Source organism: Cyrtonyx montezumae, unplaced genomic scaffold, assembly GCF_038088225.1.
Source record: "Cyrtonyx montezumae isolate F1298 unplaced genomic scaffold, pur_monq_1.0 scaffold_32, whole genome shotgun sequence".
In the NCBI taxonomy this organism is placed as follows: Eukaryota; Metazoa; Chordata; class Aves; order Galliformes; family Odontophoridae; genus Cyrtonyx; species Cyrtonyx montezumae.
The window spans coordinates 6,767,180-6,782,369 of NW_027072037.1; the positions used below are offsets into that span (position 1 = coordinate 6,767,180).

Consider the following 15,190-nt stretch of genomic DNA (forward strand, 5'->3'; position numbering starts at 1 on the left):
TTCCCTCCTTTTGCAAACACACACGCACACCCCCAAAGCATATTTAACGCTGATCCACTCAGGCGCCATTATCGGGGTTACGTCTTCTTGGAGTGTTTTGATTTTTTTTTTCTTTTTCTTTTTTTAATTTCTTTTCTTTCTTTTTTTCCTAACACTGGATGGTGCGGCATTCCCGTGGCCTGTGGTGTTTCGGCTCGACTGCGTTTTGTTATTCTTTTCTCTCCTCTTCCCCCCCCACCCCGGCGCTCCCGGTTTCCCCCCAGATCTCTCCGGGCGCCGAGGAGGAGCCCTCGCTGTCTCTGCCACTGATGTGGGACTGAGCCTCCCCCGCGTGTAGCATGCTGTAGCCAAAAAGGAAGAGAGGAGGGGGAAAAGAAGAGAAAGAGGGAGAAGCGGCTCTCTTTCCCTCCCTCCCCCTCGCTTCCCTCGGATTGACTTCATGGCTTCACTGTACCAACGCTTCAGCGGGAAGATCAACACCTCCCGCTCCTTCCCCGTCCCCCCCGAAGCCAGTCACCTCCTGGGCGCCCAGTGCAGCGAGGAGGACGGCTCTGCCGGGAAGACCCCGCGTCCATTGCAACAGGAAGGCAGCCGGCCCCGCTTCCAGTACCAGCCGCGAAGTGACTGCGAGGAGGAGGATGTAAGCGCCAAGTCGCTCGCGGTCAGCTCCGTTCGGTTTCGGGTGTCCCCATCGGGTGTGTGAGTGTGTACCCCTTTAGGTTTGCTGAGGTGTCCTCTCTCCCAAGCGGGTCTTTGTGCTTCTCTTCTTCCCCCGAAGTGCCGGGGATGGAACGGGACGGGACTGGAGCAGAGCAGGGCTCGCCCTCCCCGTGCTGCCCCCGCTCCCCCTTTCCTTGCACGGAGCAGGGCTAGGGGCCACGAGGTCAGAGGATCTGAAAACAGCAAGAGCAAGTTCCAGCCGTCCCCTTCCCAGTGAGATGATGCTTTCCTTCTTTCCTTTTTTCCGTTATTTTTTTTAATTTGTTATTCCATTTTTTACCCTTCATCACTCTCCCAGGACAGAAGTCTTTACCTCGTTCCTCCTTCCCTCCCTCCTTTTCCATCAGCCTACCCCCCGCCTCCAGCAGCATCGCCACAGGGAAACTTTTTAACCCTTTCGTGGCCGTCCCTGGAGCTCTCCCCTTTCCCTCCCCACTGCCTCCAGGTGAGCCCCCTTGGGAAGAAGCAAACTTCAGCCGCTCACTTTCCTCTCCCGGGCTGCCTTGAGAGCAAAGACTTCAAAGGGTGCATCTGCATATCACCTTAGTAACGACTGATTCATCCAGGCTGCTGCTGTGCCTGATGGAGTTAAACTAGCTCGGGTCGATTGTGCCTAATTCTCTCCTGGAGGAAAAGAGGATTTAAGGAGAGGGGAAATGCTGGCCCTCGGTCGCTCCGGTTGGCTCCCCGAAGCTGGTGCAGCTCATGTGGTGATAGGTTTGCAGAAAATGTTTGGGGTGTTTTACCACTATGGAAGCACACGAAAGGGGTTTCACATGTCCTTAGTTGGGAATAATTGCGTCAGTTACAGATCCTTTTTGCATGAGTGGGACGCCGTGGCAGGGTTGAGCCCTGTCTCTCTGAGCGTTCCCAGGAAAGGCACTGCCTCAGATTGAGGTAACACTCCTGGCTCACTCGGAGGAAAGAACTGTGCTTGCATGGAAACTTCCATGGTCTGTTCATTAAGTCTCTGACCACTTTCCCACCCCTTCATTGAAACTTAAGCACTCTGAGGAGCAAGTGCACTTTTACCAGTGAGAAGACAAATTGGCCTTAACCACCCCGGTGTGATTGCTGCTCTGATAGCACTGACAGTAATAGGAAAACGAATTAACTTTTCCTTGTGAGTCACAAACCGGCGACAGTTTTGGCACTTCTGCTCCACGGCCCTGCCTGCATTAAATCCATCTCGGTGTAAGGGTCCAGCCATCTCTCTGTGGCCCCTTCCCGGTGAGGTGGGAGATGCGGGGCCCAACCCAGCGACGGGCTGGGCTCTAGGTGTCGCTGTGAGCCAGCTGAGTGCCTCCACCGGGGCTGGGCTCAGACACATTTTCCTCATTATTTGGCTGTTTTAATTTTGCTTTCCTGAGTTGGGAGACGGCAGATGTCTGGAGCCGCTTCTCTGATCACCAGAAGCGCTGTGCCGTGAAGGAAAGGATGCAGTTTAGCATGTGCGATTTGTGCTGACAAGCTCCCAGATAATATTTAGAACAATGGTATTAAGCTACTACAAGACTAAATAGGGAGTTGCTTTTCTTTTTTTTTTCCTCTCTTATTTTTTTTTTTTTTCCTCGGGGTTTGGAGGTTAGTGGAGGGCACTGTTGTGTAATATGATCTGTAGTGGGATAGATGCTTGCCTTGGAGTTTCCTGCCATGAAACGAGATGACCAGAAACAGCTTTGGGGTGACTTGCAAACAGACGTGGGAAACTCTTGTGGATTATGTTTAAAGGGAGTGTCATGTATGAGAATGTTCAGGTTGGGCAGTTCAGAGATACTCCTGTCCAGCAGAAACCGGGCAGCCTATGCCTGGGTGTTATTTTGGGGTCGGAAGGATGCAGAGGGGACAAAGCAAGTGGACATGGCCTTAGCGTGTGCTTCAGGAACAGGACTTCTCGAGGGAGAACAGGGGCAGGAAAGGGGACAGAAAACGCTGGGGCTCTCCTCCGTGCTGAACTGAGCCCAAATGGAGTAGCAGTCGACGGAGCTGTCCCGTAGTGCCAATCTCGGCCCGTCCAGGGCCAGGGAGCTGTCCTCGGTGCTGAAGCTGCTGCGGCTGCCACATGCAAGGTCGCGGCAGAGAGAAGGGTTTCTCTCCCGCATCCGATGTCAGCAGGCAGGATTCTCCGCTTCTCCTGAAGACCACTAATGTAATGCGTAACATGAAATCCCCAAGGCGAAGGGAAATGCGAGGCATGTACCGTGGAAGGACTGTGGGAGAAGTGAAAAGAGGGCAGTCACTTAGTACCAGGAGAATGTGCTGTTGCTTATCACGGGAGAGGGTTTAACACGATGGTATTGGAGATTTCTTTCTAAGGTGATCAAAGTTCAGATTTCAGTTTTATGCAAAAATAATAATGGTACATTCACATTGCCTTTCATCCTTCAAGATTGTTTTAGTACCAAAACTCAGCTTAAAGTACAGAAAGTTTTGTTATTTGGCCACACTTGAAAATACCAAAGCAAACCAGAAAACTAGACTATTCTGTTTCTAACATTGTCATGTGATTAATAATCAGAAGATGACTGAGATTGTTTTATGTGTTACTGATGACAAATTTCCACACTGAAATGGGTGTGCTGCTTTTGGTACTCTATTTTTAAGTATCGACACAAACTTTAATGCAGTATGAAACAGAATCTTGCCTTTGAAGCCCATAGTATTGTTAGTAAGCATTTTGTCTACTTCTGCTAGAAAAATACTAGAAAAAACCTACATGAAGTTAAAGAGGAAGCAATAATAATTATATATATAATCATAATAATATGTATACAATGACAAGATATAAGTTAAATATATATATGTAAGGTAGTTGCAATATGACAGCTGCTTGCTTCACTTTACAGCCATTATTAGGCCAAACATGAGAACTTAGTTTTTGTAATATGAAAGTATAAGAAGTCAGAAGTCACAGCATTCCTTAGTATTTTCACTATGTCTTAGAATATTTCAAATTGTAGTAGGTATGTGAGAGAAAATATATAGTGGACCTAAAGTACAAACAAAACCTGTGTTAAGAATTGTACTTTTAAAAGGTTAAATATTGGTCTGATTTGAAAACCAGTGGTATCAGTGGTGAACTTTACAGGTCCTGAGTGAATAACTCCCCACAATCAAACAAGCAAAAACCACCACCAAAAAAAATCACTTCCCAGTTGACTTTGTGGCAGTACTGATACTGAAGTTAACTATTGCAACACTAGTATACAGAATTATGATGATATTCTTATTTTCTTTAGCTATAGAATTACTTTTTCACTACCTTCATTAAGGCACGAGGAATATCTCTGAAGACTATGTAAAAGCGACTACGGTGGTGTAGTAACAGAATATTAAGAATTTTGGTAATGTTATTCTCCTTTTACATTGATTAGCATAATGTGTTCCACATTATATTGTGGAAGGGATTTTATCCTAGCAGTTGACTTGAGATTTTGTTCCAATAAAATAGAGCTTTTTCATTTTTTTTTCCCAAGCTTATTCTTCTTTGGCAACACAGTGATTAATGAGTTTAATTTTTGCAGGCAACTGCCAGGAGGTGCTGAGTAAGATGTATCATGCTGATTGTATATAACTCTGCTCCTTTTAATTATTGGGATGATAACAATGCATTAATCAAGTACGTATGAAATTCAGCACTTTTCTCGCATACAACATATTGATCTACTTTATAGGGTGCTGAGTGTAAAATGATGATCACGAAAGTTCTTTTTAAATTAAATTTTGTATGATAAGTTATGTATTAAAAATATGAAACTCTTCTCTGGAACATAAAACTGTTCTATATAAAGACCCATATGCTGCGTTCTTACATTACATATCCAAAACTTCTACTGGGTTTAATGGAAGATTAAGCCATAAATAAAAACAGCTATACTTATTGCACAAAATATTAGCGTGAATATTCTTTCCATTACTCAGCCTTGAATAATTCTTAATTTCTTGCATTTGCTTAAAACTACATTTAATTATATATTACACTTTACTAATTTTCAGATTGGTTATTCAGACTAATTCACATTGAGAATTTTTTCCGTTCAGGTATAAACAGTGATAATTTTGAAATGCTTCAGTAAAACTTCATTTCATGCTAGCATAAATTAAGGATTAAGTATATCAAATATCAGTTGTTAATAGAATGAGCCTGAGAGAGTAAATATTGCAGCTATTAGTGTAAAAAAATGTAACTTGGTATGTCAGTCTTGCTGATGCATGTAATTGAAAGTGTTAATTTTCCATTCATTATTTGTCTAATATGAAGAGGTATTGCTTTCTGAAAATATATGTCAAGGACAGTGTTCCAGAACGTCTGAGAACTGAGTAGCAGACAACAGGCATTTTTGTATTTTCCCAGAGAGAAAATGAGATTAGAGATTTGATTTAATGGAAAGTTTGACTGGACTGCAGGAATCATACCATTATGCTAAAATAGTCTGAAAGGTAACCATAAGTCTTGTCTACACATGTGAGCTACTGTGTTTATTTACAGAAACCACTGTTGTTCAAGTCTGGGAGAGCCTCTTCTTCTGCCTCTTCTTGTTTTTGTTTATTTTTTTTAATGCTAAACTCTATTACCGAGCAGCTGCTAAGATTTAAAGGGCCAAGACTTGTCTTTTCAAAGGAAATGGAATTAGGCCCTATTGACATTTTATAAGCTCGTTTTTGAAATTAATAAAAATTAGAACCTACTCTCCCAGAGAGAAATTATCACAAGCCTTAGAGATTGTCTATGTATATGCTTGTTTGTTTGTGTTTTTTAATTTGCATGAAGTCTTGTCGTATATTTTCAGTCATTAGTAATGGATACTGATTTGGAGGTGATATGATTTTTATATTATTCAGGTTAGCTATATTTATAATTAATCCATCTTAGAATGTTTGTTACTAGTTTTCAATTAGAGTTTTAGTTTTCAATTAGGGCTAGCTTTATTAGCCATGATGGCAAAGATGATGCATGCACTGAAAACTGTCAGAGAGAATGTATTTTTAAGTATTTGTGAATAATTGCATAAGCAGGTTGAATCATCTGTCTGATAGTGAACTGTGCAATAAGTTGGGATGCCTCATTTAGAGTACATATAGCTCACATTATTTTTCTCTTGAGTTGGTAGAAGTTGCATGGAATGAAGCATGGAATGAAGACACTGAGCTCAAAGTCAGAGCAGCTTGTGTGTTTTTCCAAAGGGCTTTCCAAGATATGAGGTGAAAGGAACCAAAAATGTGTGCTGCTCTCCATTCCTTTGTAGGTTTTGTTTTCAGAAAAGTCAAGAAAAGTTGTAGTTCTCAGGGTGTTCATTCAGTTTTGAAAATGTTCCTTGGAAGTCAGAAGATTTTGTTCCTTTAAATGAAAACATTTAAATTCATGAGGGGGTAATACTTTTATGCTTGTGATCTTTTAAATGATTCTTCCTTGAATATTCAGTAACTTCAATTGACTTTACTGGGATTTTTGCCTCACTAGTGGGACAATTACCAGGACATTGCAGTGATGTATGTGCATTCTCACTTCGTGACCAAGGGGTGGCAGTGTCTCTTGATTCCATTGTTCCCGTAGAGCTATTAGCATCTCTTTGCTTTTGTAGTGTGAGAGCAACCAACCATTTCCTTACATAGTCATACCTACACGTGAGAGTTATTTTAAATTCCTCATTGGTTTCTTTAGGTTTGACTGAGTTGCTGAAAAATTAGCAGCTCTCTCTTTCACCCTCAGGGAGCAATGCTTGTTTTCAAAGCTCAGAAACAAAATGATATAGCAATGGCTTTGAATGGTCCCAGATACAAGTGTAGGGGAAAGAAGGGAGAAACAAATCTTCTTTTTTTTTCTTTTTTCCTAGCAAAATGTTTGCCTCTTTTTCTCCTAAAATAAAATGAAAAACAGCCTTTTCCCAAAGCATTCATATTCAGCTGTGATTCTGTGGACATTACCCACAGTACGTGTAGATTATATAGGGCTGTAAATCCTGTTTCTTTTAAAAGTGTTTCGTGATGAAGTCCAAATACAGTTACTGGAATCTAATTCTTACTTAGTTACTTAAGTACTTATTATATCAGGTTCTTACTTATCTTCAAAATTGTTGTTTGTGTTCATTATGTTATAAGTGCTTTCATGTGTTTGGTAGTGATGAGATGCAGTGAATAAGAGTTATGTTAAACCATATTTTGAATCTGTGCACAAGACTATCTGAAGAGATCTATTGTTCCATTGCATTTTCTGCCAATATATACCTAAAATTGAGAATAAGAGTAAGTCTGACATGGACGTGGTACACATACACATTTTTCAACACAGAACAAAATAGAATGGAACAGATGGAGAGTGGAGTGATACAATCCCAATGAGGTGTTTCGTAGGATGAATAGGCTGTGGTTTTGCGTGAGCTTTTCACAACTTTTCCACCTGCAGAGCATTTAGAAACCTTCATTTCCTCCATTCAGTGTTTACTTCTAATCTCTTTAGCACTTTAGGCTAGAGATCTTTCATACTTTGCTTTGTTAAAATAGCATTTGAATGTCTTACCAAAGTTGACAGCAAGAATTAACATGGTTTTTAAGTTTCAAGTAACTTGGTAAGTAGATCCAAGCAGAGAGGAGAGGAAGGAGATACTTGTACGTGTTGCAAGTAATCAGTTAAAGCAAGAGCAATCAAGTATATGTCATAGTGTGAAAAAGGCCAATATTCTGAATCTCTGCTGAGAAATTTCAACAGATTTCCATTTTGAATTGCTTAGCACTTGCGTAGTGTAAATTATTTTCCTCTAAACAGGGTGTTTGTTTGTATAGCTCTGCTACTACGTAGACTATTCCACTAGGTGTTGTCTCCGTGCCTTTTAAAACTGGATTTAACGTTATTATCTTCATTTTGCAGATGGAAAGTCTGAGAATGAGTTGACACATTGCCTCAGAGATGGTGCATCTCAGCTCAATAGCAGTGACAGCTTGCTGTGGCTCAGCCCCATGAGCCATTGCAGTTCCTGGCTCTGGGCTACGGGGCATTTAAGAACAGAAGTAGTTCCAGTTTTCACGAAAGATGTTCTTACAGCTGTAACACTAAGTGTAAAGTTCTGCATTTCTAAGTCTGTTTTGTGTCTAGCCGTCATTAGGAGTTTTCATGTGACATTTCATATCTCTAACGTTTTCCTCTAGCTGCTCTAGGTTTTAGATGTTTTCTTTGACAGAAAGAAGATTTAAAGCATCCAGAAGGAAGGATAGGAATATCTTAATACTTTCATTATATAATATTTGGGTGGGGCTGAGGGTGTTCCTTCTGTATTTGTAGAGATGATCAGCTCCAGCTGATGCGACCTCAAAATCAAATGCATATTTCTTTCCAAGCTTGCTATCTTGCACATGCAGAGACACATGAAATGGGAAAGCTGCAGTGGGAAATGCTTAGTAACTTTAGTTCAAGTTATGCCACAGTCATTGATTTTAAGGTGTTTATGACAGAAGTATGTATGTGTTCCTTATTGTTCATTGAAACTAGCTCCAATTCTCTATTAAAGAAAGTAGCTATAGTATTTTAGTCAGAGGAGAAACGAAACACACAGTGACTGAGCAATTAGGATGTTATTGCAGTCTCCAAGCTGTACATCTGAAGACACTTGGTGAGTGGAGCCAGCAGCAGGTTTATGCAGGATCCCTGTGCCTGCTGCTTTCTTCCTGTTCTGGCAGAGAGGTAATAATGCCCAGCATCTGGGCAGCAGCAGGAGGCCTGTTACTGCTTGTGTGCCCTTCTCAAGGGTATAACCAGTGGCTTGCAGAGCCCAGCCATGTAGAACTGTAGAGGGAAACTCAAGTGTTCTGCAGTGCCTCTTGCTACTGTGGAGTTAAAAAAAAAAAAAAAAAAGACCTATTTCTCTAATACCAGCTTCCAGAGAAAGAATAGAATGGACCATTGTCAGTAGCAAAACAGACATTGGTATCTGTTCTAGGGTAGACAAGCAATCCGAAAGCTACTTTTTAGAAGGATGGTATGGGATGTGGCTCTAGTGTTCACAGCTCTTCTCTTCCCACTTGCTTGCAAGTCTCCCCAGTGCCTTAACAGCAACAGAAGCTGCAAGCATAGCTCAGCATTTCCTCTCTCCTCTACCCCAGCCCATTCATCATCACAGAAAAAGAACTCAGTTTTGCTTGAACTGCCATGAAGCTGTGCTCCAGTTCTTCTTCCCTATCTATCAGGTGTCTGCTGGCAACTTTATCTCTCTGTCCTGGCGCCTAAGTATGATCCCCCCAGCACAAGCTCAGATGGCTCCTTTCTAACTGCTTTGCAGTGGACCTGCCCTCTGGCACTGCAAAGTGCAAGTCTCATTTGCTGCTTGTCTCTCCTGCACTCCTCCTGGGGCAAGCGAGTTAAGTTATCTCATATTCCAGGGGAACATGAGGAGCCTTGAGCAGAGAGGAAAGAGGATATTGGGATCTGCTTTAAATAGTGCTTGACCCCTTGCATAAGGAAGTGATTGACCTAAGTTTATTGCATACACAGCTCTGAGATTTGCACAGATTGTTCATGGGATTATGTTTCATGTGACTGTAGAATCCTTTTTTTTTTTTTTTTTTTTTTTGTCATTTATTGCTAAATCCTTCCTCACGTTTCTGGGTAATCTATATGAAATATGATTTGTCTTCAGTTTTGTTTTTTTCTGTTCCTTTTAGATGCTGGACAAAGAAAGGTAATATTTAAAAGGCTGAACATCTATCACATTGTTGATACAATTGCTGTAGAAATCAACAATGCTGTTGCTATAGATACGTAAGTAGTTTATAGTGAGCCAAAGATTTCCACTTTGACTAGTCTTGCTGTTAGGCATAAAGAATGCAAGTGGTTTATTGACACAGATAATCTCTTTGTTTTATATGATTTTATTTTATTTTGTTTTAGCATGTGTAATTCCAGATACTGAGGAGACATCTGCAGAAAACGCTGGAGTTACTGCAGTGTTTCACAATGGTGTCTCTAATAAAGTGGGCATGCTGAAGCAGCTGCTTCCTTCTTCTGTGAACTGCAGCACAAACAGCACTTGTCAAAACACATACAGTGATTCATTGCAAACAAGACTTAATTAATAAGGATTGACATAAGCAATGTTTTGGATCAGAGGAACACAATCTATTTTGCTTGCCTTGTTTACACTCTGTGTTTGAGTTCACACTTGGAAGAGGCTTGTTTAGGGAGTAGATTTCACTGATTTCTGGGTACATTCCTAAACTTTCTGTTTGAGGTGGCATGGATTTGTGGTTAGATCATTGAAATAGCTGTGAAGGAGATCTTGCTATTCCTAGGTCTGCCTGCTGAATGAATTTCAGCTAGTTATTCATCCCTGTGGGGAAGGATCTGCATCTGTTGGATACCATGAAGAAATCAAGGTTGTGACTTCATTCTTGTCTTCATTGTGGTAGTATAGAATTAAATAATTTCTGCTTCTGGCCTAAAGCCTTGGGCTGAAAAGAACCCATAGTAACACGAGATTATTAAAAATTAGCAGTGTGATCATTAATTCTGACAGTGGCAACATTTGTGGGAGCATTGCTAATAAATAGTCCAGGCCTGATTTTGCTTGTTTATGGTGGGCTACAGGTCTCTCTCTTTATAATGTTTCACAAGCAGTGCCAGCAGCTGATAATCGCTATAATGCATATTTTTCTTTTAGCTAAGAAAAGCTAATAAGCATCTGTAGTTTTGAAAATGTCAGATTGAGCCAAAGTGCATGCAATTAGATAAGGATAATGTAGCAGATAATAAGAAGATACATGATACTGGATGAGCAGTTATACTATTGTGCTTTGGCTGCTAAACTGCTATGTGTCATATAAAAGAAAGCAGTTGTTGGTTGAAGGAAAACATGTCAGAGATGGAAATGTAAGCTAATGTGATGAAGTGACAAGGTTAGCCCTGGGGGAGTATCAATGTGCACGTTATGCTCTTGATAGATAGAATGGTTGTCTGGGTTAAAAGTCATGTCCACGGGATGGTGGGAAAGGCTGCTCAGAAAAAAAAATATGGAAGATGGGTAAAATCAAGTTATTTATAGTTGCCATCTCTCAAATTTCTTTATTCCTCTTGTTCAAGATTCTGAATCTTGTGTGTGCTATCTGGGCTATTCCATCTGCTTTAGCATTTCACAACTTTTCTGAGATAAACACTTGCCCAAAAGCAGATACAGCAGTTGTACACTGATGAAGAGTCTGAACGTGAATTTTCAGGCAGTGTCCTCTGTTTAATTCCCCACTGGGGGAAACAGTGGGGAAGACTCCAAAAGCAAGAGAAAACAGCAAAAGGATGAAAACTAGACAAGGGACAATGGAGGGAAAGGAGAATAAGGAAAGCCATGATGCACAGATCTGGATTCCAGCTCTGGTCTTGGAACTGTCTTGTATGGATGATCATCTGAGGTGAGCACTGAGTCAGCCATGGGAGCACAGGTGAAGGCAATGCACCTGTGTGACCAGAAGGGGTGGAGTCTGGCTCCACCTCTCCCAGACCCCATTTAAGGGCTGACCCCCACTGGGGAAGGCTCTGTTTCTGGAGACTGCTCCTCTGGAGTTTCCTACTATGAGCCTAGTATATGGGTGAGCATTTTCTTTTATTTTGATTGTCTTTTTTCATCACAATAGTCTTTCTGACTATACCATCTGTAAGAAGCTCAGCTACAGTACTATTTGAAATTATTCATCCTGTTAACCTTACAGCGGAAAACAGAAATTTTACTTAAAACTATTTTTGTGATATATATGTATTTACATATATATATATGTAAATATATTTTATATATAATACATAAATAATTTTGTCTGAGACAAAATATTCCATATTTTCCCTTTGCTCTTATTTAGCCTAATCTAGGAACTGGCTCCAGGCAGGAGAGCAGGCTCTCCCTAGCCTGGGAGAATAGGTTTCTTTGTCATGTACGCTTTTTTTCTGAAATATCTTTCCCACCCTTATCCTACCATTAATGATTTATTCTGATATCCCCGGAGATAAAACATTAGAAGCTATTGTTCCCATGTTTTTCTTCTATGATAACTTCAACTTTTTTTTGTTATTTGGTTTTGTATTTAGAATACACCAAATATTTTGTATTGTTATATCTGACATAAGCTAGTTATGTATAGTTCTCATACTATTTCCTTTTGCAGATCTTTTTCTTTAAGAAGGTATTCTGTAAGAATTTAATTAGTGACCTGTTACATAGTGTTATAGCTGCAATCTCATAATTTTCATTATGAAACATTTGCATAGCAAATAATACATCAGAAGCATAATGTAGCACTTATAAAACACTCTCCATTTTCTTTCTACATCAGAATATGTCTCTTTTTAGTATAGCTTTTACCTACATTAGTAGTGCTTGTTACTACAGGGTTGTGCGGAAGTGTGCGTTTTTGGCATGTGGTTGACACATACAATTGGAAAGGATGCAAACAGAATCTCCTTATTTCCTCAGACCTTCCCATATGAATGGGAGCTTCCCATGCTATCACCATGCAGAGCAGTCTGCATTTTGTGATGTGATTGCAGACACGTGTCATCTCGGACTGTGTCTTCATCTTTACTGATCCATCACCATTACGTATGGCTGCTCAGCAGTAATTGAAGAGTGCATCTTTTGTACCCCTTTCTCTTGTATTCAGTCATTCTGGTAGACTTTGTCTAGGTCTATCAATGTTGATTTTCAAGGATGGAGTTCATGGCATGTAATTGGATCAGGTTTCTGGTGAGAAAACTTACAAAAAGCATCACTGACACGTTAGCTGTCTATAAGCATTTGAGCTCAGTATGGGTTGAAATTCTCTTCCCGTGAATGTTATTTAAGGAAAGTTGCTGAGCACATTCACAGGACACAAACTCAGAGGTTGTGTAAGTGTGGCCAGAAGGATTATTTCTATGAGTATTATTATGTTATCAGAATTCAGTCATAGTAAATTATCTGCTTCCCAATAAGCTGTTCCTCTCCAGGTGGAAGGGTAAGTCTTCTTTTAGGGAAGAGGAAGAGGGGAGAAAATCAGTCGTCCTATCTCTAGTTGGATTATGAAGTACAACAATCTTTCACGGACACCAGGTTGTCCAGCTCTGTATGGCTTTCTCCTCTTCACAGAAGCAAGAAAGAAATTTCCCATGGCATCAGAGAGAAAAACAGATGGTTAAGTGCAAGGTTAAAACCAGTTTAATCACACCCTGTAAAATCTGTATGTGAAATCTCTTGAGTTATAATTGTGTTCCTGTCTGTGTTAAGCTGAAGCTCTTCTGAAACTGGGCTTTTGGCAACTAGCACAACACAAGTGGAGTGGAAAGATATGTGAGAATGCCATAGTCAGCTTTTTAACTGCGCAACTTAGTTTGGAATGCAGAGAGCAGCAGAGTGAATCAGAGGTTTGAATTTACTCTGTAAATTTCACAAAAGGCTTCTCTTTAGCAAAAGACAGATTGTGCCAGTCCAACCCCAAAAGCTGTACTTTAATTTGAAAGTAGTGTTCCGCATTCCTTTCACCTGGTTTTGATTGGTGACCAGCTGCAGAATTCCTCTGTGATCCACTAGAGTACAACGGATGAGAACAACTCCACAACATGATTAAAAGCATTCTGAATGTACATTATTAGCAAGGCTTCTGTGAGATGACTCCATCAGCAGGCTTTGGGTGCCTTTATGAAAGGGTTGCTGAGCATTGTTGGATTGTGAGATTGCTGGGATAGATATGAACTGCAGGGAAGAATAGTGAAATACAAAGCTTTATGTTTAAAGTAACTTAACAAATGATAGCACATGTGTAACAGAGGTTTTCTCAGTTTGCCACAATGCCGTATGGATGAACTGTTAGAAGTATCAAAGTCTCTCTCAGAAACAATGAGAGCTGTGTGGCTGATTTTGACAGCAGCCCATTCTCTGTTTTTCTTTACCCCAGTGCCTTGGACAGCACTGGAAAAGAAAAAAGTAGATCAGTTATACATGTACTGTCTGTATCTCATCCAGAAAACTCATCTCCTCTAGCATGCTGTACCATAAACCAAAAACTGAATCCACTTTCATCAAATGCTTGTGAGTGATGAACCGTTGCAGGACCATTCTGTTCTGTTCAAGGCATTTCTGCAAACAGAAGAGGAATGATGGATGGACTCATTGCAAAATAAATGTTGGGATTAGGGACTGCCTTTCCTCTTCCCTTCTTGCCCCTTTCATGCAAGCTGCCCATGACTTTCCAAAGAGACAATGTTGTTACTTCCATTGCTTTCATGAGTAACAAGCAGAGGATTATTCAAGTGTGTATGGGCTACTGTATTTCTGGAAACTCAGCCTTTTAATATCTGCTTCTATGCTCAAAATTGCTACGATACAGTGAAGAAAAATGGCCAATACTTTTAGTTGAATTGTTTATTCCTGGCTGAGAATTTGGCTATTGATGTTTCTAAACCTTCTGAAAGAAACTTAATGAATGCTGCCATAGTTAATGCTTACTTTGTTTTTGTTTCCAATGGATATTGCAGCACTTCAGAAAGATATGGCCCAAAGTTTATTCCTTATGGCAGTGGACATAATCCTCAAAGAACCTAAGTGCAATTGACTGTGCTTGCTAAGAAGCAAAGAGTCACTGGGTTTTTTGTTATTTTTACTTGTTATTAATTAAAGGATCCCCTTATTAAAGCAGGAGGTAAGAATATTCTATGACTTTGTCTCTCCACTTTCACAACGGTGAAAGTAAAGAAGTTCTCCATCCCTGGGATATCTATCTAGGGGAAACCTTCATTGTCAGACTAAAGCATTCCCAGCATTTTTCTTGCTCAGCTTCAATAATCACTGCTTCTCATTTATTGAGGTCAATGGGCCCTTTGCCAGGGGGAAAGTACAGTATTTTTTAAGATGAAGGATAGGGTTGGAATAAGAACAGATGGCTGTAATCTGCCATAAATTTGTTTAGACTGGAAATTATGAGATTTCTATGATCTTAAGCATTGAAGTATTGGAAGAGCCTTCCAGTAAGACTAGGCAAAGATACGTTATATATGACTTTAAGATGGATTTCAATAACTATTTTTATAAGATTCTATGCTTGCTTTTGGAAGCAAAACCCCCCCCCCAAAAAAAAAACAAAAAGACCCACACTATCCTCTCACAACCAAATCTACTGCCTTTTTCCATGGAACCAGTGGAGATACCCTTTCCTCTTTTGGGGTGACAGGAACTTCAGTTTTAATAATGCAGGCTAAATATTAGAATAATTTTCTGCAGGGCTGTATGTTATACATCCACAACATGACAAAAATATTGCAGTAAAATGTGTTATCCAGCCCTGATTTCATCCTTCAAACACATTTTTAAGGTTACTTGGTCAAGCTTTGTTAAAGAGACCCTGAATCAGGTATTTTTATGGACCTCTAGCTACCTCTTCTGCAAGCCAAACATTTTTCCTCTTCAAGAGAAGAGTTGTTAAAAGTTCTGTCACTGCACTGTCTACAGCTTTTAGTTGCAGATGATCTGCG

At 40.4% G+C, this 15,190-nt stretch overlaps 1 protein-coding gene across 1 annotated transcript in view; it reads left to right on the forward strand.

Moving 5' to 3' along the window:
* Positions 1-439: 439 nt before the first annotated feature.
* The window catches only part of DPP6 (dipeptidyl peptidase like 6), a 381,910-nt gene continuing 367,159 nt past the window's right edge, over positions 440-15,190 (forward strand). Inside the window, exon 1 of the mRNA XM_065744804.1 lies at positions 440-640. Within this exon, the coding sequence (XP_065600876.1) occupies positions 440-640 (201 nt within the window). The remainder of the gene's footprint in view (positions 641-15,190) is intronic.